The 21,560-nt window shown below is 40.7% G+C and overlaps 3 protein-coding genes across 5 annotated transcripts; all 3 read left to right on the top strand.

The window, feature by feature from the left end:
• The first annotated feature begins 1,271 nt into the window (after nt 1-1,271).
• Nucleotides 1,272-4,025, top strand: LOC129588841 (protein D3-like). The gene is made up of 4 exons (XM_055483237.1): nt 1,272-1,522; nt 2,299-2,425; nt 2,598-2,732; nt 3,476-4,025. The coding sequence occupies exons 1-4, from the start codon at nt 1,340-1,342 to the stop codon at nt 3,688-3,690; spliced, it is 660 nt and encodes a 219-aa protein (XP_055339212.1). The 5' UTR covers nt 1,272-1,339; the 3' UTR covers nt 3,691-4,025.
• Nucleotides 4,026-5,161: 1,136 nt separating this feature from the next.
• On the top strand, nt 5,162-14,918 carry LOC129588762 (uncharacterized). Of its 3 annotated transcripts, XM_055483128.1 has the most exons (8): nt 5,162-5,842; nt 5,903-6,235; nt 8,191-9,488; nt 10,395-10,484; nt 11,536-11,827; nt 12,478-12,551; nt 13,040-13,294; nt 14,249-14,918. In XM_055483128.1, exons 2-8 carry the CDS (start codon nt 6,118-6,120, stop codon nt 14,618-14,620), a joined length of 2,499 nt encoding a protein of 832 aa, XP_055339103.1. In that variant the 5' UTR covers nt 5,162-5,842; nt 5,903-6,117; the 3' UTR covers nt 14,621-14,918. The 3 variants fall into 3 exon arrangements, with proteins under 3 accessions (XP_055339103.1, XP_055339104.1, XP_055339102.1); XM_055483129.1 differs by having other exon boundaries at nt 5,162-6,214; XM_055483127.1 differs by having other exon boundaries at nt 5,162-6,235.
• Nucleotides 14,919-18,004: 3,086 nt separating this feature from the next.
• On the top strand, nt 18,005-21,364 carry LOC129588726 (uncharacterized). Its single transcript, XM_055483083.1, has 3 exons — nt 18,005-18,843; nt 19,831-20,322; nt 21,019-21,364. Exons 1-2 carry the CDS (start codon nt 18,157-18,159, stop codon nt 20,311-20,313), a joined length of 1,170 nt encoding a protein of 389 aa, XP_055339058.1. The 5' UTR covers nt 18,005-18,156; the 3' UTR covers nt 20,314-20,322; nt 21,019-21,364.
• Nucleotides 21,365-21,560: the final 196 nt, after the last annotated feature.

Below are 21,560 nucleotides of genomic sequence, written 5' to 3'. Positions count from 1 at the left end.
CCGTGAGAAATTACGGAAAACAAGAACCTCAGATCTCGATAACTACATGGTGAAATCGCTCCAAACCGGCTTTTAAGAGTTATTTGATGCGCTAAACACGCATCCGATAATTAAAACAACGCCGTATATTTCTCCTAATTCGTGCAAACATTTTTTGTAAATTCTTCTTTTTTTAAAGCAAAATTTATGTAATATAGATATTAGTAAAATAGTCACCACAGAGTATTACTAATATCTATATTAGTAATATAGATATATCTCATGTTCCACTGGACGGCAGACATGCGCATCGCCGTCGGATCCCTTGCTCTGCTAAACAGAATTGTGGCTGGGTGTACCGTTGTCCAAGCCTGAAAGGAGCGTAGCGCGGGGTGTATTTTCCGCAGACCTTGCAAGGGTCACTGTGTAGATTTACTTATCAAATTGGAATTACATATGCTAACTGCTAATTTTGTATACAATTAAGTATATAGATATATATCTTTTTGGAATTAGGCTGACAGCATTATCGTCAAGTTCGGCTTTGATATCAGACTGCTTGTTCGATTTACCTGTGTAGTCACTACTGTACTTATAATCGCAGTTTTGGATATCCCGATGTACTCATTCCAAGAAGCGGCAGCCCTGAGTGTCTGCCTAATTGTACGAGATAAAGCCGATCAATCTCATTCGCAACAAATTCTGTAAAAAGATAAGACATATACTTACCAGACAAAAGTGAAGAATTACTCTAATTATATACGACATGCTAGCTGTGCAAATTTGTACAGTGTACAAGTACATTATGTAGTTTGTAGCACATTAAAAGCACTCGCACGTTAGTAACTTAGTACTGCCGATATTGCGGGCTAAAAGTACCGTACAGTATTGCAGCGTAGGGTAATTATGGAAAAAGTTCCTCAAAACAATCCGAAAATCAGTGACATTCTTCCGCCGATAAAGTCATTTGAATTTGCTTAAAAGACGGCATAGATTCTACAGCAGTACATAATTCGTTAACTAATCCAGACATTGCACATCCAGCGCGTTTGCCGACAAAGGATGCACAACTGTCAGCAATCAGTCGCAATGCAGGTATAAATAATAATATTGTATGTACATAATACGAGTCGGCTTTAGCGCGCCAAACACGTTCATTCTACAAAAGAACAGCTGTTACTTAAAAAAAACGGCTGATTTGACTGAAATGGCAAGATATCATACGGATTATACGCAACCAACACTGCGAATAGAATATTCCCCAGCTGAACAATAACATATAATATAATTTTTTAGAGCAGAAATTTTAACGTACGAAGCCAGTGAATATTTTTGCCTTAATTTACCGGTGCGCTGACAAATGACAATGCATTCCCGGTGTGTGATAGTTGCCGCGGTAGTTTTGGCTGGATGGACGCAGGCGGACTATATTCCCGGTTCGGGTACGTGGTATTCCGGACAGAACGCCCAGGTGGCCAGTGCCTTCACCCAGAACGGAATCGTCTCGGATGCGGTGGATGTAGCGCCGCTACAGCAGTTAATTGTACGCTATATATTATAATACGAATTTGTAAGTACAATATTTTGGAAAATCGATTTCTTTTTTATCCTTTAGTAGTTGAAACGTTAGGTGTGTTCGGCCTTAAGCGAATTATTGCATTTTATATGTCGACACATTCGTGAACTGACTGCAGAGAATTGTGCGTTCTACGTACTACTTCTCTCAAGCAAAGTTTTATTTTAATAGTCATTAAAGGAAAACGTTGCAGCGGTGTTAAGTACGGTAACTTTTTACTCAACCTAAGGGAGGATAGAGATTTGGTTGTTGTTGGAATGTTAAAAATTTTGACTGTTAAGTAAATAGTCTGCCCGCGTTTGCGTTTTATGCCATTTCCTAACAAAAGTATTACATTATAACGATAACTGGCAGTTCTGAAATATTGATTAAATGTATGAGCGCATCATTAATTCCTGTCAAGATGTGATAAGAAAACGACTGTATTAAATACATTTGTACCCTTTTATGCTTTACAAAATTTGATTTAATAGTTCTGATAAAACTTATTCATTTACGTGAACTCGCATCTGTATGTACAACTCGTATTTAAAGCTCGTACGCGTATTCGTTTACCGTACTATACGTACGTAGAATAAAATATGTTACAGTTTGAGGGAGATACAAATAACGAGTACTTCTCCTGATACAATATACTAAGAGCAAAGAGCGATTTTGCGAAATATTATTTACATACATTTATTTCATTTCGATTTTCAGTTACTTTGTTTATTTATTGGTAATCCATTTGTAATAATTGTCAGATGGCGTACAACGGAAGCACGTTCGTCCAGTTGGGGAATGAACTGACACCGGCGGGAGTGACCACCCAGCCGGCGGTCTTCTGGCCCATCACCTACGCCGACCAGCTGTACACACTGGTTGAATTAGGTACACCCGGACGAAATTTAATAACTGTCAATTTATCCGGATGCGACATATATATGATTTTAATTACCCATTTTAGCTGTGTTAATCAAATTTAACCATTTGCATAACGTCTACCGGTGCCCACCGGCTCTTGTTTTGCAAATCCGAGTTATAATCCCCGGTTGCATGGTAGATCTGGATGCTCCGACGGCGACCAACAGCTCGCTGCGATCGGTACTGCACTGGCTGGTGTACAATATCCCCGGGAATGATATCTTCCGCGGACAGGTCTACGCGCCCTACATGGGCAGTGCACCCTTTGATTCAAGTATGTTAATGGATAAACGGCACCGCTGATAGGCGTAACATATCGCGTTGCTTACAGTTGTTAGCTAAGCAGTTGTCCGCTTTTTTTAAAACCTTATATCGAGTCGTTGAACTGAGACGGCTGCGATGTTGAACTTTTTGCTGCGATAGTGTCGGCGTACAATTCGCGAACAGGGCCTGTCGGTTGCCTGAATAAGATTCTACAATACGTATATACGTATTGCGATATGTATAAATGTAATCCGTTAATTAAGTATCACAAACCAGACGTACCAACGTATAGTATTAGAAAACATCTATAACAGAAACGCTTCCTTATGTAGTTCACAAGCGCTCCCGCTGCACTTGCTGATGGCACTAAGCTGGTGTTCTACGGTTGTAGCGAAACATGTCGCGGAAGATTTAACCTGATTTAATTATATATACTGCCGCAGCGTCATACTCTAGCCGGGTGACGACAGCAGGTACAGGGATTCCTTGACGCCATTTATACAAGGCTATAGAAAAATACGTGCATTCGCTGTTTGTAAAGCAACGTTCCCAGTGCAAGGAAATATACGAATGAAAACTACGTGAAGTGCAATTCTCGTGCACTCGTCAAATTGTTACCAGTTATAATTAACGATAAGCTGTAGAGACTTCATGTGTATGTACATACAGTTCATGCGCCATAATATCTGTATGTGCTCAAATGTCCTCAGAACACCGAGATTTACTATTTATTTCATTGCAAAACTTTGACAGGCCTCCATCGCTACGTCTTCCTGTTGTTCCCGCAAACCCGCAGCATCCAGTTATCGGCCTTGCCCAGTGGAAACGACGCCCGTCTCCGCTTCAACATGCGGACGTTTATGCTGCAGAACGGACTAAGTCAGCCGTTCGCCGGCAATTTCTACCGCGCGCGAGCTGATGACTATTCCCGACAATACTGGGCCTCACAAGGCGTTACCAGCTTCTGAACATTCCTGCTGCGCGATACCTCATAAAAAGAGCCAAGAAAGCTTGAACTCGATCGGAACTAGATACAAAATGTTGCCTATGGAAAATTTAATTTTGTCCCCAATTAAGAATCTCTCTGATTCTGGTGATGCGGTGAACGTGCTGCATTTTTTTCTTAAATTAAAATTTAACGGCCCGGGTTCTTAAGCTGTAGTTATTGATCGTGCTGTCTATAAAAACAAAGGATGGTTGACCTTTTCACTACAATATAAACAGAAACTGCAGGCAGTACGTAACAGCACGTACAAGATTTGACTTCGCGTGTGTGTTATGAATATTTTCACGATTTGCTTGTCGATTTATCGTAACTTGGATAATGTATTTTTACTTGTTCTCGTGGAATTCAACAAGTCACTGCGCACAGGCAAGTCATATACTGTACATCAATAGTTCTTCACACGATTTGTGATGCATGACTAAAATGATTACCGGTAACTGTAAATGCTTTTTAGAATATTACACATATATTCATGAGAGATTTGCTAACGGTTAAATAAGTATTTATTTATTACCTGGTGATATGTTTATTTGGTAAACGGGCAATTCTAGTACCGCGTTAAATACGAATGAATACCCATTACAATGCTTCAATTATCAACGGCAATTTGTTGCGGTATGGGATATATAATGAGCGTATTGTCTACACTCCGGAAAGGAGATATTTTTACACATGCGCAACGACCGTGACCGGAACTTGACGTTTGCCCCCGCCGCCGCATGGCGTTAACGTTAACACTGACTGTCCGTTTCCGGTAACGGCTTGCCAGTTGCCGGCAATATTAATAACGCCGCATAACATTTGTGACAGTGAGTGTCTGTGGAAAAATAATCCCGCATCGATAATCGTCCGTTGCATTTGTGCCGGCATTAATGGAAAACAATGCGGCCGATGATAATATAATCAATGCGACGAGGACACCGCGGCGGCCGGCGGGTGACTATTTTATGCAAATTTCCGTGTCGACATACAAGGGTATTACGCGATCACGGCGCTGCGTATTGACGGTGATTTCCCATGTAAACAACGGTCGTATTTATTATCGCACGTTGCAGCCTGGGAGATGCAGCTATTTACCGGCAAATATTTGCTAATAAGCCACTTGTTGGGCCGCATAGTGGTGTGTTAATTTACGCATACAGCCTCGACTCGCTACTGAATTTGCATTTTTTATAGCCGCAGCTGACTGTGTTTACCTGCTGCCTCACTGGACGTAATTAAAATTTATTTTGAAAGCGTAAAATTAATGAGATACTTGTGAAAGCTTTTCTCGTTTTTGAATAATATTTTTTAAATAATTTAGGCTGAGATTTTACAGTTTTTTGGTACATTTTTATGAGTAATTTAATAGTACAATAATTTGGATCTTTTTTTTATTTTATAATTTTCACAATTTTTTATAAAATTCTTCATATTTTTCTTTTTTTAATAGTTTCATATTTTTCACATTTTAAAATTTGTTCGTATTAATTTTGGGAACTGAGTTCCTGAAATTTGTTTTTCTATATTTTTTTGCAAATATATTCTGCAGTATTTCCAATATAATATTGAAAAGCCGTAAGTACATTTTTCTCCATTTGGAAACAAGGAGAAATTGTCGATTGTTTCAATCCGGTGCACCGTCGTGCTTTAGCTGCCCGGTTACCCCGGTATGATCTCATTGCTGCGCCCGGGCATGCATCACTTTCGCTCTCACCGGCGATTATTGTGTAAACATACCTGCTTCCATCATTAATCAAGTGGCCCCTGGCTTTATGATCATCCGGTCAAATTTCTCTCTCGACTGAGCGCTTCTGTTTCTCGTTGTCTCCCCTCTGTCTCTCTCTCTGATCTGGTCTCATGCTAATTATGGCCTACTCTGGCTTGCACCCGTCATACAGGTGGACACGATGAAATAGACGCTGACCAGACGCTGTCGAGGTACGTACAACGGTGAAGGTGGACACAGTGGAATAGACGCTGACCAGACAGCGTGGACGTACGTACAACGGGGCGTGACTTGCACCGACGCTGCACTGGCCAAGTGGCCACTCGGTCAGTCCGTCGGAATGATGCAGCAGCAACAGCACACTGCACGCACAGCCAGCATTATACATGCATGACTGGCAATACAGGTGAAAAATCTCACTTTTCTGCTTTTCCAAACATTTCAAAAGGCTATTATTATCTTTTAGAAAGTATCATCCCTTCTAAATAATTGCTTGTATGTTCGATGATTATTGTGCCAGAAGCCAAATCAACAATGTTATCCATCATTGCGAGATGACCAACGGCCGCGACTGATTAACAAATTCCCTCAACTCAATGGAATGCAAAATATTAAGGCGATATCGTTGAATGCACCTGTACCGTTAATTGGATATCGTATTGCCACTACAGGGATGTGAGAATGCGCGCCGGGATGTTGATTGTGTTGTTATCGTTGTTGTTGTTTGGGGGATCATGTGATGCAGCCGCGGTGAATCTCACCCAGCATCATGTAGCAGGTACGGGAAGATATTTTCCTGGTGCGTTTCAGGTGATGTTTGTGTCCGGGCTGATTAGGAGGGCTTTGTGCTGTGGAGCACACAATCCGACCAGCGTATAATCCGCGCTGTGTGTGAACATGTGCAAACATGCAGCGCAGCAGTGAGGCAGTGAATAGAGAAAGAGAGACATGTAAAGAATGGACGACGGTCATATTTAGGACCTGTAAATCCAATATTAGCACGACGAGGGTTCATTATGCGGAAATTTTATGCATTTAGGGCTCCTGTGAAATTTTATTACCGTCCTTTTTGCTGGCTTGGTGTATTAAATGTATAGCGAATTTAGGAATAATTTTCGGAATTATCGTTCTAATGTTTCCGAATTTTTTCCTTCTTTGCATTATTATTGTAAAAATAAATACTGATTGTGCATTCTCAAATGAAAAACAATCTGTGAAAATCAAATTTTTTTTAATATTTTTGTTCGACGGTTGCGTGATTTTTAAACAAAGTATTTTTTCAAAAAAGTTTAAAACATAAAACGAAAAATAAAATAATAAATAAATGCGGTCAATTTAAAAATAAAACAAATTGATCAAAGTAAAAGAATAAATAACGCGGTAAAATAATAAAGCGCATGTCTGTCGGAAATGTTGTATTAATTTTGTTTTTCGGTTTTACTTTGGTTATTTCGTTTGTTGACGTAGTGGGACGTTTTGCACAGTTTTTTTTATTCACGTTCCGAATTATTCTATTTTTATAATCATTATAAGGTATTTTAAGCGGCTGTTTGTTTATGAATTTTGATAGATTTTGTTTATCCTTAAAACAAACGGAATTTGTTAGCTTTTAAATTTTATTACAGCGAAAAAATATACTCGGAATTAATTATTTTCAATGAATTTCAAGATCAATTATTTTTTTAAACGGTGATAATTGTTTACACATTATTTGTGAGTGTTTTGCTCTGTTAACCGGGGACGAAATAATTAATAAGGGAAATCCGGTTCGATCAGCAGGCATTTTGTAAACTGGTTGGAATGTGGGTTAATTAAGCGTGAAGCGATTTAGCTGAGGCGTCTGTGCAGCACAGTTATCCAATTAATTAGCCGTTGTGGTCCAGTTGTTAACACTGATCCAATTTGTGTTACGATCAACACTTTTTCTCAGCACTTGACATTGTAGTCTGCAGCCCACGCACAGCCGTCCATTTTTCAGTTTAATGTCCGTGGACTGATTTGCTTTTTTCTCTTATCAGGTTGTAGTGCTTTGCAAGAACCTGTGTGAGTCTGTAAAAATTTTGCCGGTAACAAAAGGATACTGTTGTAACATATTTCGTTAAGGCTTTAAGGCAACTTAGTAATTTTTAAACTTCACAATTTTCTGTTGGCAATACTTGCAAAACGTTTTTGCCCATTTAACGCGTCCATTTTTTCCCATTTCAGACAAATTTCTCTTTAGGTAAATTATTTATTTAAAATTTTTCTTTAGGTATATTTATTTAAATTTACTATTTTAGTTAAATCTGCTTATTTTTTTAATTAGACTTATTAGTTCAGTGAGATTCGGTTGACTTAATTTTCTTGTTTTTATAAATCATTTTAAAGCTTTTTGTTTTTCCTGACAGTGATTATGCAGCTTATAAGTAAATGAAATTTTATATTGTCTGTTTATTTGTGGTCGGTGAAAATCGACTGACGTAATTTTGTTTGACTTGGGTTTATTTCTCATAATTCCTATCACAATTATTCAGGCCTTTTCTTCCTAGATTAAAGCTTTAATTTTTTTTTTCGGTCATGTTAAAGACATTTTTATGATTGCCTTTTTTTAACTGTATTAATTTTTTGAACCCCGTATTTTTCCACTTGAACGCGGAGGATTATCGTTCATTTAATTTTATTTTTTTATTTCTGTTCGTTATAGCACAAATGGTTGACTGATTTTATCTGTGTTTTTGTACAACAGTGTTCAAAAAAATTTTGTTTATCATACAGTTCCTCCCAGTAACCTCCTCATTCGGCCCTCCTCGCACAATTCCGACCCCAACAGCCACCGCCTCCCTTCTCCCGTCGGCCGGCAACGCAGCCCTGCCGGCCCCACCCCCACTCCATTCCCGCCTAGCCCGCGCCCATCCGCCGCGGCTGACCTTGATCTCCTTGACCCCTCTCAAGCCCCGCCGGACACCCTCACCCGCCACGACCTCCTCCACGAAACCCTCCTGCCCTTCCACAACGACACGCTGCGCGCCGCCGGGGCCAGCGCCGAGGACCTGGCCGTCGGCAGCGGAGACGGGGAGCTGCCGGATGTAGTCAGCCAGCAGCCGGACGTCTTCACCGTCGCCCACACCGACGCCTTCGGGGACAGCGGCGGGATCACGCTGACGCCGCTGGATCCCAATAGTTTCCGGGCGGGAGTGTCCCATTCCCCGGCGGAACACCAGAATTCCAGTCACGCAGGGTTAACCGATGCGCCCACCACCGCGTTCATCCCGGAAATCGAGGAACTGACCTCCGCGGTCCCGGAGACCTTTCCGGAAGTCAACGAGACCCTTCCGAACCGGGAGACGAACTTCCTGCGCGGTGTTTTCGATCCGGAGGCCCCTTCTGACCACCACAATTCATCGGAGGTCTTCGGGCATTTGGAAAAAGACCCCTTGAAGATTGTGACCTCCCGTGTACACAACGAGACGTCCCACCTCCCGGAATCCAACACCTCCCGAGTGTTTCCCGCCAAAACGACCAACAACTCCATGGCTATGTACCAGCTCCGCGAACACCGGATTCTGGACGCCGCGACCCCCGAGAACGTCGACAACACCACCTCCCCCTGGAAAATAGCGCTGCTCCCGGAAGATCGCAACCCGGAGGTGGCGGAACAGGGTCCGGAGGCCCATCCCGAGGGCTGGACACCCTTCACCATCCCGCACTCCAATCTCCCACAGTTCCTGTTCTCGACGTTGATGATGGAGCCGTTGGCGAGCTCCACGGAACCCACTCACGTGATGACGACGACGGAGGGTCGACGGTTGGCGACGATCGTCGAGGAGGACCTGACGACCATGGAGACCACCACCGCGACGACGACGACGACAACGGAGAGTACCACAACGACCGCGACCACCTCGACGACGACGCGGACCACCGGGAGGGTCGTGGCCAGCACGGCGCGGGAGACGACGCGGCCGCGGCCCATGATCTTCTGGAGTGATAAGCCGGAGACCGGGAAGGCGGCGAATGCGTTGTTTGAGGATGAGGGATTGGCCGGAAGTGAAGCGCAGGGCGTATCGGCGAAAGTAAGCAATGAAAAATCCAAGAAATTAATAAGAAAACCATTACAGTAATGGCATTACTATCGTGAATAATTCGCAAAATTGAAATATTTTCTGTATTTTCCCGCCCATTGTAAGTGCCCAAAATCCTACATCTTGAAGCTAATTATGTTTAGCAAAAAATCCAAGCGCTCCAAATATTAATTTTTATAACTGTAACTACGCTTTATTTAACAAATTTAATATGGAAATCTATTGTAAATTAATTGGAAAAATGTGAATAAAATTTGAATAGTCCCCGTTTCTTCCCAGCCGTTTTTATCCGTGTTTCAAAAACTAAGCCTTATTCTTTTTAGAAATGGAGCTGACAAAAATTAATTAGCGATTTTTTTGGAAGGTGACTACGCTTTGTAAAAAATTTTCGAATTTCGATAATGAAAAAAATAACCTAAATAAATTTTTGAAAAGTCGGAATAATTTCCTTTTTCTTCCCGTCCACTTGTAAATGTCAACATTTAGCTTTATTTAATAAAAGTCCAGATTTAATAAACTTAAGAAACCCACTTTGCTAAATTATTGGAAATTGATTTTTCAAATTAATGTTATTTTAATGCGTTGACTAAAATTTATGCCATTAATTCAATATTTTTTTTCTTAAGTTATTTTGGGGAAAAAACCGAAAAGGGCACTTGTCGTAAGGAGCACAAAATCGGCTAGTCGAGCCGGCTTTGTCGCTCATGGATATGATAGCACTTGACGTTGTCTTAAAGACGATGCGGCTCAAGTGTCGTAAAGTGGCCGTCGTAAAGGATGCGCGGCACGGAGGAAAAACAACAAATATACAGATACTCTAAACGGCAGTACATGCAGTGATTCCAACTGATCTAGCTTTATATAGCTAACAGCGGCTATTTGTTTTCTCCCATCAAGGACACACTGGATTATATTCCGAAACAAAATCTCTCACGCGATGCACTGGACAATCTCATTACCATCCTGCTGAAATATGTCGGCCAGCCGGTAAGAAGCAAACTCGATCGCTACGCCTTTGACGTTTATTATTTTCTCGGAATTAATAAAAAATTAATAAACAAAGAAAAAGGAAAAAAAGTAAATAATTATTAAAATAATAAGAATTAATAAACAATTTTCCGTTACAGTTTTCTCTTTTTTATGTATTTAAGACTTCGAAAATAAACCAGCACAAAATCAGTATCATAAAGATGAAAAATTGTGTAATCGATGAAGAAGCATTCAAAAACAAACTGATACTTGAACATAAATTATCGATATGGGGATTTTAGTATAAGTACTCGTATACAGTAAACACTGTAAACTCTTACTGAACTGTTGTTTTACTGAAAATTTGCGTATTAAGTTTTTATGAGTTTTCACAGCACATTATACTGATTTATAGGTATGTTTTTCTTAATAATATTCCCCATAAAAAATTATTAAGAATCGAAGAATATTATTTTTAAAACAAACAAACGAGTTAGTATGGTGACATTCGGATGTAAAAAAGTGATTCACAAGCGGGAACAGTTGAAGATCGGTATTACTGTATTAGTTATTAAAATCGTAGAGTTAGGGCTCGAGCACACAACTTGACGAATTGGTCTATGTTCTGTTAATTAAAGTAACATTTTGTGAAGGTGCAAAAATAATGTTGTAGTGATGCTTGATTTTTTTGAAAACTGCAGCTTGTAAAATTGTTTGGCCATCATTTAAGGGATTTTTTTCGATTGTTCGTTCCATATTCGACTAAACTACAATTGACTGATCGAAATTTCTCCGCAACTTTCCATGTACTGTATTTCATTTTTTGAATCTGAAACTAATTTTCCATTGCGCATCTGGTAAAAATTGTCTGCACTTCATACAGACAATTTTTACCAGATTCACAGCCGCATTATTTGCTAACCGTCAATTGGCATTTAATCCGTCGATAAGCGGTTAAAAAACGTAAAACACCGCGACAATAAGCAGCTTAAACCGGCAATCCCGTTAACCGCCGCGCTGATAATCCCATCGGGTATGAATATTGAATTGTCCGCTTTTAAACACGCAGGAGTTCGTCTTCGACGCGACGGCCAAGAAACGTTTGGCCGAGATGGTCTTTTGGCCGATTATCTACGCGCCCTCCTCCAGCAACGTCAGCACGACCTCGCCCGACGTCGTGGAGGAGCACCGCATGCATCCGGGGGTGCTGGAGACGGAGCCGGTCCCGTCGACACCCTGGCCGGTGCTGCGCTTTATTGCGCCGTCCCCGAAGCTCCTGGATAGCGATTCCGCCGCCGCCGCGCAGAACGGGAATGTGTGGCTGGTGACAGCGTACGCGGTGTACAAGGACACCGCAACAAGTAGGTTTTTATCGCTTTTGAACATCGAAATAATTAATCTGAATTTATTTTATTGAAAATAAACATTTCTGTTTTTTACGTGCTGTTATTAATGTGTTTTAATTGCTTGTGCCGGTTTTGATGTGTTTTAATCGTCTTTGAACATAGAATAATTAATCTGCCGAGTTTATTTTCTTAAAATTTATTATTTCTATTTTTTACATGCTTTTGTTATTATGTTGTTATCGCTTTCTAACATCGGTTAATTAATCTGTCGAATTTGTTTCATTAGATAACTGTTTCTATTTCTACGTTTTGTAATAAATATGTTATAATCGCTTTTGAATATCAGAATAATCTTTCGTATTTGCTTCATTAAAAATCATTATTTCTATTTTTTGTGCAGTTTTTAATCTGTTTGAGCATTAAAAAAGATTTCTCTTTTTTACTCGCTGTTGTGAGCATGTTTGGTAATTATCGAAATTTCCTATTTTATACGACATCCCATTCTTGTATTGGTACGGTTTACATTGACTGTACTAACCACTGCACTACGATTCTGCTTAAGTTGTGAGATTCCGCCGCGTGATATAATTGAACATTTTCGGTGCTATTGTCACGGCTGGATAGCACAAATATTTTTCTTTAGGTGCTCTTTGTTTTATTTGCAGATACGGCCACTGTAATGCCCCGTGCCCGGCTGCTTACCCTTGTTTACGAATCCGAGCTGAAGCTTATGCAAAAGGCAAGCGGAGAATGCGGAAGATTTATCAAAACATTTTATGATTTTTGATTTTATTTATTAAAAAAACAGGAAGTAATGGTTTAATTTTTATTTATGCGGAATTATGAATGTGCAGCAGTTCACTCTGGTCACTAATAGCAATAAGCAGTTGACGGTAATAAATAAACCTTCATTTTATGCTTAATAAAAAACTATTGGCAGTGTTTCTTCGTGTAAAACAAAAATTCATTTTTTAATTCGTCTGTACGCCAGTATCCCTGTCCGCGTACGATCAGATTTTAATGCTGCATATAAAACAGCGTCAGAAGAGCCGATTTATTTTTTTGTGGCTTTGTTTCGATCAGCAATTTTGCTGGAGTGATTTCTGGTAAAATGATAGTGACCCATTTTTTTCTCCATCATAGGAACAAATACTGAAAAATAGAAATATAAAAAATTCAAAAAGAAATCCGATAAAAATAATATATTATTGAATAAATCGCTTGTAGATGAGCCTGCAGTTGTCGCGCGTGTACCCGGGCATCCCCAGCGGGATCCTGAGCCTGAACGAGACGAAGCCGGCCGACACGGCATACCATCCGTTGTTCGAGCGTTTCAGCAGCCTCTTCATCCCGCTGATCGTGCTGGCGGCCATCTGCGTCTTCGTCGCCGTCATCACCGTCGCCTGCCTGGTCAAGAAAGCCCAGACCGCCCGCCACGAGCAGCACCTCAAGGACACCCACGAGAAGATCCTCCGCCCGCTGGTCAGTGCAGTGCAATCAACTGCAATGTATAGAAGTATAGCGTGTTGTAGCGTACTAACTTGTAAATATTAAACAGAATAATTTATTTCATTTTATTAAATAATGATTTAATTTGTTCAGGCATTGTAAATGATTTGATTGCTTAATTGTAGTACCGAAGTATGTAGTAGAAAATTTGCCCACGCATGAGAATTCCCAGCGGTTGTAAAATTAGTCACCAAAGTAGATGACTTCTCGCCATACGATATATTGATAATAAGTTAATAAGTGTTCATTTAAGAAAGATTTGTGATCTACCGATCGTAGTACGGTGCCATACGCATTATCGCGTCAGTTGCTCTTATCTCTAGAGGCCTTGGGTAGTACTAACTTCGCCGTCACTGTAGAAAGAATTATTATATAAGCATTTATTTATAATATATTAATATTTATAATTTATGAGCATAATTATATAAGCATTTATTTTTATCGTAATAATACTCGTTCTAATTTATTAACGCTTTGTACTGTGATATTTTTTATATGTAATTGTTTTTGTTGTTTTTAATTTTTATAAATACTGTAATGTTCTTGTTTTTCTTAATACATAACGCTGTTAAGTGCTTACTACTTAGCGGTTAATTATCTGGACTTGCATACTCTGTATGACTGTATCTGTTGCTCTTTTATCTGCTAAAAAGTAAACTGTAAAAAAATTAAAAGTCCATTTCTTGAACTAACGAATTTCCTTGTATTAGTATATGGATTCGGATTTTGGCTGCGTCATATATTTTGTTACTAATAAAAAGTCGCGGGCGTTTTGACCTGGCGGTCACCGCCAGTACGCAGTATTTTTTGTCATATAATAACGGATTTAGTATTTACCACAAAAAGAAAATAAAATCGATCGTTGCTGCATGATTGGCTTTCTTAAATTATAATTTAACCCTTTTAAAATCTTTTCAATTTCGGCAGGACGTGATGGGCGTGGACAACCCGATCTCCGACGAGATGATGAAAGCCGGGGAACTGCGGCCGCACTCCAACGGCACGGGGCCCCCGGGGGCGGGCGCCGGGCCCGGCCGGCCAGTGAATAAATCCAGTGTGGCGCCGTTGCCGCCGCGCGGCGCCCCGCACGCCAACGGCAGCGCGTTAAGCGCCAAGGAGAGATGTACGAGACCGAGGGATGGCCCATTGATCCGGCGGCCTATGCCGTTGCTCACCGGCGCACCCACGACGAAGAGGACACCAAACTGTGAACCCCGGGAAGCGCTTTTCTTCTGTCACATTCAAGATAAATTCTCGTCGTGCGTTACGCCTCGGGGCGGGGGTCTGCGGTTGATATGAGCACGGGATATTTTTGTTATGCGTGGAAATGCACCGCGGGTTTTTTTGCAGCTAACGTGTTTGGGGACGGGTTTTTTTAGTATTCTGGATTTTGGATATGCACTTTTTACATTTTATTATAGTGTCGACTGTCTGTTTTGCATACGTCAGCTGGAAAAACGACGCAGTTACAAAGATATCGTTTGCAGATTCACACCGCTATTTTTTAATGGAAAGTTGGAAACTGCCAAATACATCAAATACTGTATTTTCACGAGTTTAAGGGACACAAAACCCCTTTGGACCGCCCGCACTAGGTGTCGGCTTCTTTGACGTTGTAAAATAAAAGGCTGAATATACTCAATATACATGTAGTCAATGAAGCTCATAAATAAATAAACAAAAAATAGTAAATAAATTACAGCAAATAAACTGCAATTATTATGAATTATAATATCCGTAAACTGTATAGAGTATTACAGATGTAGCACAAGCAAAAATGCAGTAAATAAATAATAAAAATAAAACTGAAATACGTGATAATAAATTAGGTACTGTACTGTACTGCATGTAATTGCATATGGATTGTACGTCTTCGTTTTTGTTTCTTGGGTTGTTTTATCCCATTTTTTCGTAGATTACATGCTAATTTTGCGGGTTTATATTTTAAAATATGGTCCATTCTTATCTCCTGTCCTAAAGCAAACCCTTGTCTACCGGATACAGCAGCTGCAACTGCAGATATTTTGTAGTGCAATGGCAAATGGTGGCCCTCGTGTTCATTTGTGGGAAAGTGTTGCTCTCATAATCTCATTCCACTCCGACATTAAAGTGACTGAAAAGTTAACAAGTCGCCGCGTCGCGCAACAAACATTTTTTTCTTTAATAGAATATTGTTTTTCTATTATTTTTTAGTTGCAATAAAATGTTTTCGTTTTCTGATACAGCTGATAGACTGTTGTGCCATTAAAGTGGAAATGGAAAATTAAACCGAATGGCGAATCTATCTATCTATCTATATAAAAGAATAAGAAGCTGCACGAATTTTGTGTGTGTCAGGGTTTAAGTCATAGACACGTTCAACCAAACTTGAATGTCTTTATACCGTTCGATAGCCCTGAATGTGTAGATTTGTACAAAGTTATCAGATTTCAGAAAAACGTAAACAGTTTTGAGAAAAAATTCAAAACTCTGCCATGGGAAGTCTACGGGGCGTCAAAAACCAGTTAACGGAGCGCAGTTAAGTAAATATGTAGCTGCCACCTTGCGCAAGTTGTGGGGCTCTACTGATTTTACCGTAACGGCGAAGAATTATATTGTACGGCTGCAGCTTGCAACTCAGCTTGCAACACGATGACTCTCAGATCGCTACAAGGGAATTTCGGTGCCTCATGAAAGAAAAATGTTTACTTTTACCCCTGAGATTTTCAAAATGTTCCGCCATCGCAGTAATATCAAGTACTAAATTTGCAGTTGACACTTTAAGTTTTTTGTTGAAAACATTGCCAGGTCAGAAGTGGCAATAAAAAGAATAATTTTCCAAAAAGGTGCTGAAAAAAGTGCAAAAGTAGCATTCACCATTCTGTTTTTCGTTTGGCAAGTTCTTCTTCGATTCTTTTGATAATTATTTCTTGACATAGTTTACATAATGGGTTACCCAGCAAAAATTATACCATTTGTGTATAACCTAAAATCGCAGGGAGACAGAATAGGGAAAATTATTTTTGGAATCTCCTTTGTAGTCGAGTTCGTTTAATTTGCGTTTAAATTTTCGAAGGTAAAAGGCACACGTTTGAACTTTAAACTTTGTCCAGGTTTGATTTCTACAGATTATTTTAAAAGGTACATGTACAACGTACACATAGTAATCTGACAGCTATTCCAGTTATGAAATTTGTGCAGTTGCTGCTGCTGGGCTGCGAAGTTTCGCACAGTAAATCTGTGGAAACTGCTACAAACAAAAACTGAAACAAACCGGGAAATTTTTTGTTTGTTATGTTCAGTTTTAGTAAGCGTGGAGACTTCTTGCGAGCTATGCTGCCGTTCGGGTTTCAAACCTCATGTTACCAAATTTGATAGTTTCACAGGCAGGTGAGACACGAGCGGATCTCGCGGAACATCACGCGAGACAGTATTCTGCGCAGTGCTTCGTAATTCCGTGGCACAGTGACAGCCAAATTCCGAATTCGCACAGACTAACAATACACAGCAATCCCGAAACTGGCGAAAGTCGAAAATTAGATTTGCTTTTAGCGTTTTCGGAATTGCACTTTCAAACCACAAGTGGACGTGGAAAACTAAAAGCCAAAAAGTTTGCGACCACTTCGTTAACAAAATTTCAAAACCTTTCGGTTGGTCTCATTACTTTCACCCCGTGCGCTACACTGCGCACTATTTACACGGTAAACTACCTTTTGGGTTTTCGCCTTTCACCGTCCCTTATGGTCCGACGTGGGAAAACACTTTGCAGTGTATTTTCTGCACAATAGTTTTGCTATGTGTAAAAGAAGTACGCGTTATTGTAAACATATCTGAATTGCAGAAAATATTCTCAGTGTATGTCCAGAAATCCACTGCGCGACAACATGATTGGTATGTTGTCAAATTTGTCCGACTGTTTAAAAGTGCAGCTGCATGTTTCGGACATTTACGAAAAATATACTTTACAAATATCTTGCAAAATGAAAGTGAATGTAAAACAGAAATATTTTGAAAACAAGCAAATGTGGTCAAAGCAAATGCAAATATCAGGCGAAGGGAATTTTGTCTTAGACCGTTGGGCAGGCAGTAACGCAGTGAACGGAGGGAAAAGAGTACGAGTACCGAATTCGAAAGTTTCAAAGTTTTTTGTGTACAGAAATACGAGTACGATTGAAAAGCAAAGAAAAGTGGTGAACGGAGTGGTCAAATTATTAATCAGTTTTCAAATGTTCTAAACGGTGCAATCGCGCAGGTATTTTTGGTTGTTTGGCTGGCTGTTCATTAACACTGACTGCTGATAAGTACGTATGACATGATACTTAATAATGGAACTGATAGTACGTATTTTTTAAGTTTGTGGTATTTATAATAACGAAAACAAGTACAATATTGTAGGAGCAGGTCTCCATAGTTCGTGCAGTTATCAGCCGCTAATTTACTCCGCGCAATTTGCGCGGGGTCCACTAGTATCGAAATAATCGAAATAATTTGAGTAATTTGGCGGACTTGCAAAATGCAAATCCAGTGTAGTCAGTGGTCACCAATTTCCATACCAATGGAATCACCAACCGCGCGCGATCGATGGAATTTCCGCTTCTGACTCAACAAAATCCAACTCCGCCCCGCCTCCCAACCAATCCGCGCAGCCCTCTCTCTATCTCCAGCTGTTGCCATCTGAAACCGCTGCACATTGCGACAGCAGCTAATTTTTTCACGTTCATTCACGTCGCGTGTGCTGCAGCGATTAAATCATCGTTAAACTCGACAGTTCTTGGGTCTCCGGCAGAAATCTCAGTTTTTCTCCTTCCCTCATTCATCCAACGATTTTCTAAATATTTTTAAATCATCCCCGGACCATGGCCCACAAACACAACGGCAAAGTCGCCCCGCACGTCCACCATCACGACGCCGGGGACGCGCACTCAGAAGGCTCACACTGTGAATCCGACATCCAGCCCATCGTCTACCCGGAGAATATCCAGCGCCGGCTGAACGCCTTGAAGCACATCCACATGGACATTCAAAAACACGAACATCACATGCACGTCCAAATCTTCCAGCAGGAAGCGGACACGTACAAGAAGATGCTGCCACTGCTGAAGAAACGTGCCGAGATCATCAGCGGCGTCCACGAACCCACCGCGGAGGAAGGACAGTTTAAGCTGAAGGACGATGCCCCCGCACCGGAGACCACCCCGGCCGATGGGCAGAAGGGAATCGCGAATTTCTGGCAGACGGTGCTGATGAACAGCGGCCACACCGTGGATCTGGTGGAGCAGCATGACCATGAGGTCCTCGAGTACCTGGTGGATGTGCGCACGGTGTACACGGAGAAACCGTTGGGCTTCAAGCTGGAGTTTGAGTTCCGCGAGAATCCCTGGTTTAGCAACAAAGTGCTGACGCGCGGGTATGAGTTCGAGGATGAAATCAGCCGGGAAGATCTGTATTTGATCACCGGACTGCAGCCTAAGACCACCCAGGGCACCGTCATCGAGTGGAAGGACGGGAAGAATCTGACCAAGAAGGAGAAGATCACCTACCAGGTAATTTAGCAGTTTTAACAAAAATTCACCGTAATTTTGGCCGATAAAGTGGTTTAAAAAAGCGCTGGAGTTAGCGAGAGCGACCGCGGGGTTCCCCGAGTTTTCTCGGCTTTCTCTCTTCGATCAGTTGACTTCTGGTTTTTGGAAAATATAGCCTAACTTCTACAGATATTCTCGTAAATATTTGTCACAAATTTGTGTAATTTTGCCCCGTAAATTATCGGTAAATTTGAGCTGAACGCGTGGCTGTTTTTTGAAATTTCCGTATGTTTTTTAAAAATTATTCCTTGGTTGGTTTTATGTTGGATTTGGTTGTTGTTGATTTTGTAATTTTCCAGAGTTATTTCTGAAATATTTGATTTGTAAAAATGATGACCTTGTCGCGGTAGTTCGGAAGATGAGGACAGAATGCGTTGCCGTAGCGTTTCTGTGGATATTTCCAGAAATCAGGTCGTGGTAAATGTGGTGATGCTAATGAATAGTCTGTTCGGCCCAAGGAGCGGATATATGGCTGGTACAGAGCTCGATGTGATTGCGCCTAGTTACGTTTCCGTCAGTTCATGTTTCCTTGATTTTTCGCGTTTGACGGTTGAAGGTAGTCATTAGTGTGAACTGTGAAATGCGTGAAAAGAGCGTGATCAATGCAATCAATAATAAAGTAAAGTGCAAAGTGATTTAGTAGATTGATACGAATTTCATATGACAGTGTGGAGTAGATCAAAAGAAGATGCCAGCTCAAATCTTTAAATGCTTGTTGAATATTTCGATTTTTACTTTAATTAGCGGAATTAATTTGTTCAGTTTTGTATGAATATTATTCCGATATCTAAGGGAATAAATAGCGGAATTAATCAGCTTAATTTCCTAGTGAAATGAATTTGCTCAATTTTTATGCATTAATAATGATTACGGTAAATTACGGAATATTTTTTTTACCGTAAAAAAAAATCACGGGTTAATTGGTGAAATTATTTTGTTACTGTGTAGCGCAATAAGAAGACGGGTGAGCGTCGGCAGATGAAGACGGAGGAAGAGCAGGACACCTTCTTCTCCTTCTTCACCCCGGCCGTCACCGATCTGCGCGCCCTGATGAAATCCCTGTCCGCGGCGGACGACAGCGTGGACACGGAGGTGCGAATGGCCACGGCGCAGAAGATCCAGGACGCCGAGATGGAGTATGAGCTGGCGTCGGTGCTGCGGACGCGCGTCATCCCGCGGGCGCTCCTCATCTTCACGGAGGAGGACGACGAGGATGTGTACAGTGATGATGAGTTCGGGAATGAGGACGATGAAGATGAAGACGAGGACGACGATGAGGACGGCGCGGGCGATGCTGGCGAGGATGAGGACGAGGAGAGCGACGATGAGCCGCCGGCCAAGAAGGGCGGCCACGGTCCCGGCGGGATGAAGAAGGGTGTGGCGGGGACGCCGCCCGGAAAGGGCGCGGCCGGCAAACCGCGGAAGAATTAAACAGGCGTGGTAAGGGGAATTTTACGCATTTTAATGAATTTTTTGTTTGTAAATAAAATTTTTTATTAAAATTATTTATACCGCGGAGGAAATGGGAATTTTCGCGTATTTTATTTGCACATTTATCCGGTATTTTTCGGTTGATGGCGCTTATCGTAGACTTCATAGTTGTAGTAAATTTTTGTGTGATAAAATCTACTTGTGTACCTATTACAATATTTCTTGTATTGTTCTGTTTTCACGGTATGATTGTTATTTTCCTGTCGTAGGTTACACAACTTCTGAAATGTACGCTTTAAATTTTAATATGTGTATTATTAACCCAATAAAATGTATGGGAATTTTTTAATGGCTGAATCATTTTAGTTATTGTTGCGTTTTTTGCGAAATAAATTGTCTAATTATTGTGGTAATTTTTATCTTCGAGTGCGGTACTGTATAATTTTTGTTGTAATTTTCGTATCATAAAATAATTGTATTTATTGCGATTCTTGTGTCTTTTTGATGGATTAGTAATTGAATATAATATAAGCATTGTAATAATTTCGTAATATTATTTTGTAATTATTCCGTTAATTTTGTGATTTTGCTATGAATTGTAGAAATGTTTCTGTTAATTAAGCTCTAAAATTGGGAGTTTGTGTTTGATGTTGCCTTCAGATTTTAATGCTGATTTGCTGCTAATGATTATTGTTCGTTTTGCAGATTGTGTTGAGTAGTCTCACGGCGGTGTTGGATGGAACAGTTTCTTTCCTAACGACGATTATTTGATGATGATGATTGATTGGAAGCGATACGTGTTACTACACTCTACTAAATGTCAAAGAGGTTTTTTCGGTTATTTTACATGTGGCGCGGAGTAGTTGCTTGTTCTTTCCGAGGGACTTGTCGCGGGTAGAATTGGTTGGATATGCTATTTTTTGTATGGTTCTCACTTTACTCTGTCTGTTCTTCTCTCATTTAACGTCCGCTGATGTCGCGGCTTGACGCTGGCATTATTACCCTTGAAATTGGGACGCTTTTTCGGTATTAAAATCATGATTAACGCGAAGAGGATGTGCTGTGGAAAAGGATGGTCAAGTGGCTGGGAAAAATCACGGAATCACGTTGATCAAGTGTTGCTTATACCATGGGTTGCATTTGTGAATGAACGGATTTGACTATCGTGATAAGTGCTCTTAAGAGTCGAAGACTGCTTTAGGGATTTTTCTGTGTAAAATGCGAATGTTGGAAAAAATAATGCAGAC

The sequence above is a fragment of the Paramacrobiotus metropolitanus genome, unplaced genomic scaffold, assembly GCF_019649055.1.
Source record: "Paramacrobiotus metropolitanus isolate TYO unplaced genomic scaffold, Prichtersi_v1.0 Parri_scaffold0000031, whole genome shotgun sequence".
NCBI classification, from domain to species: domain Eukaryota; kingdom Metazoa; phylum Tardigrada; class Eutardigrada; order Parachela; family Macrobiotidae; genus Paramacrobiotus; species Paramacrobiotus metropolitanus.
This window is presented reverse-complemented; position numbering and strand designations above follow the sequence as displayed.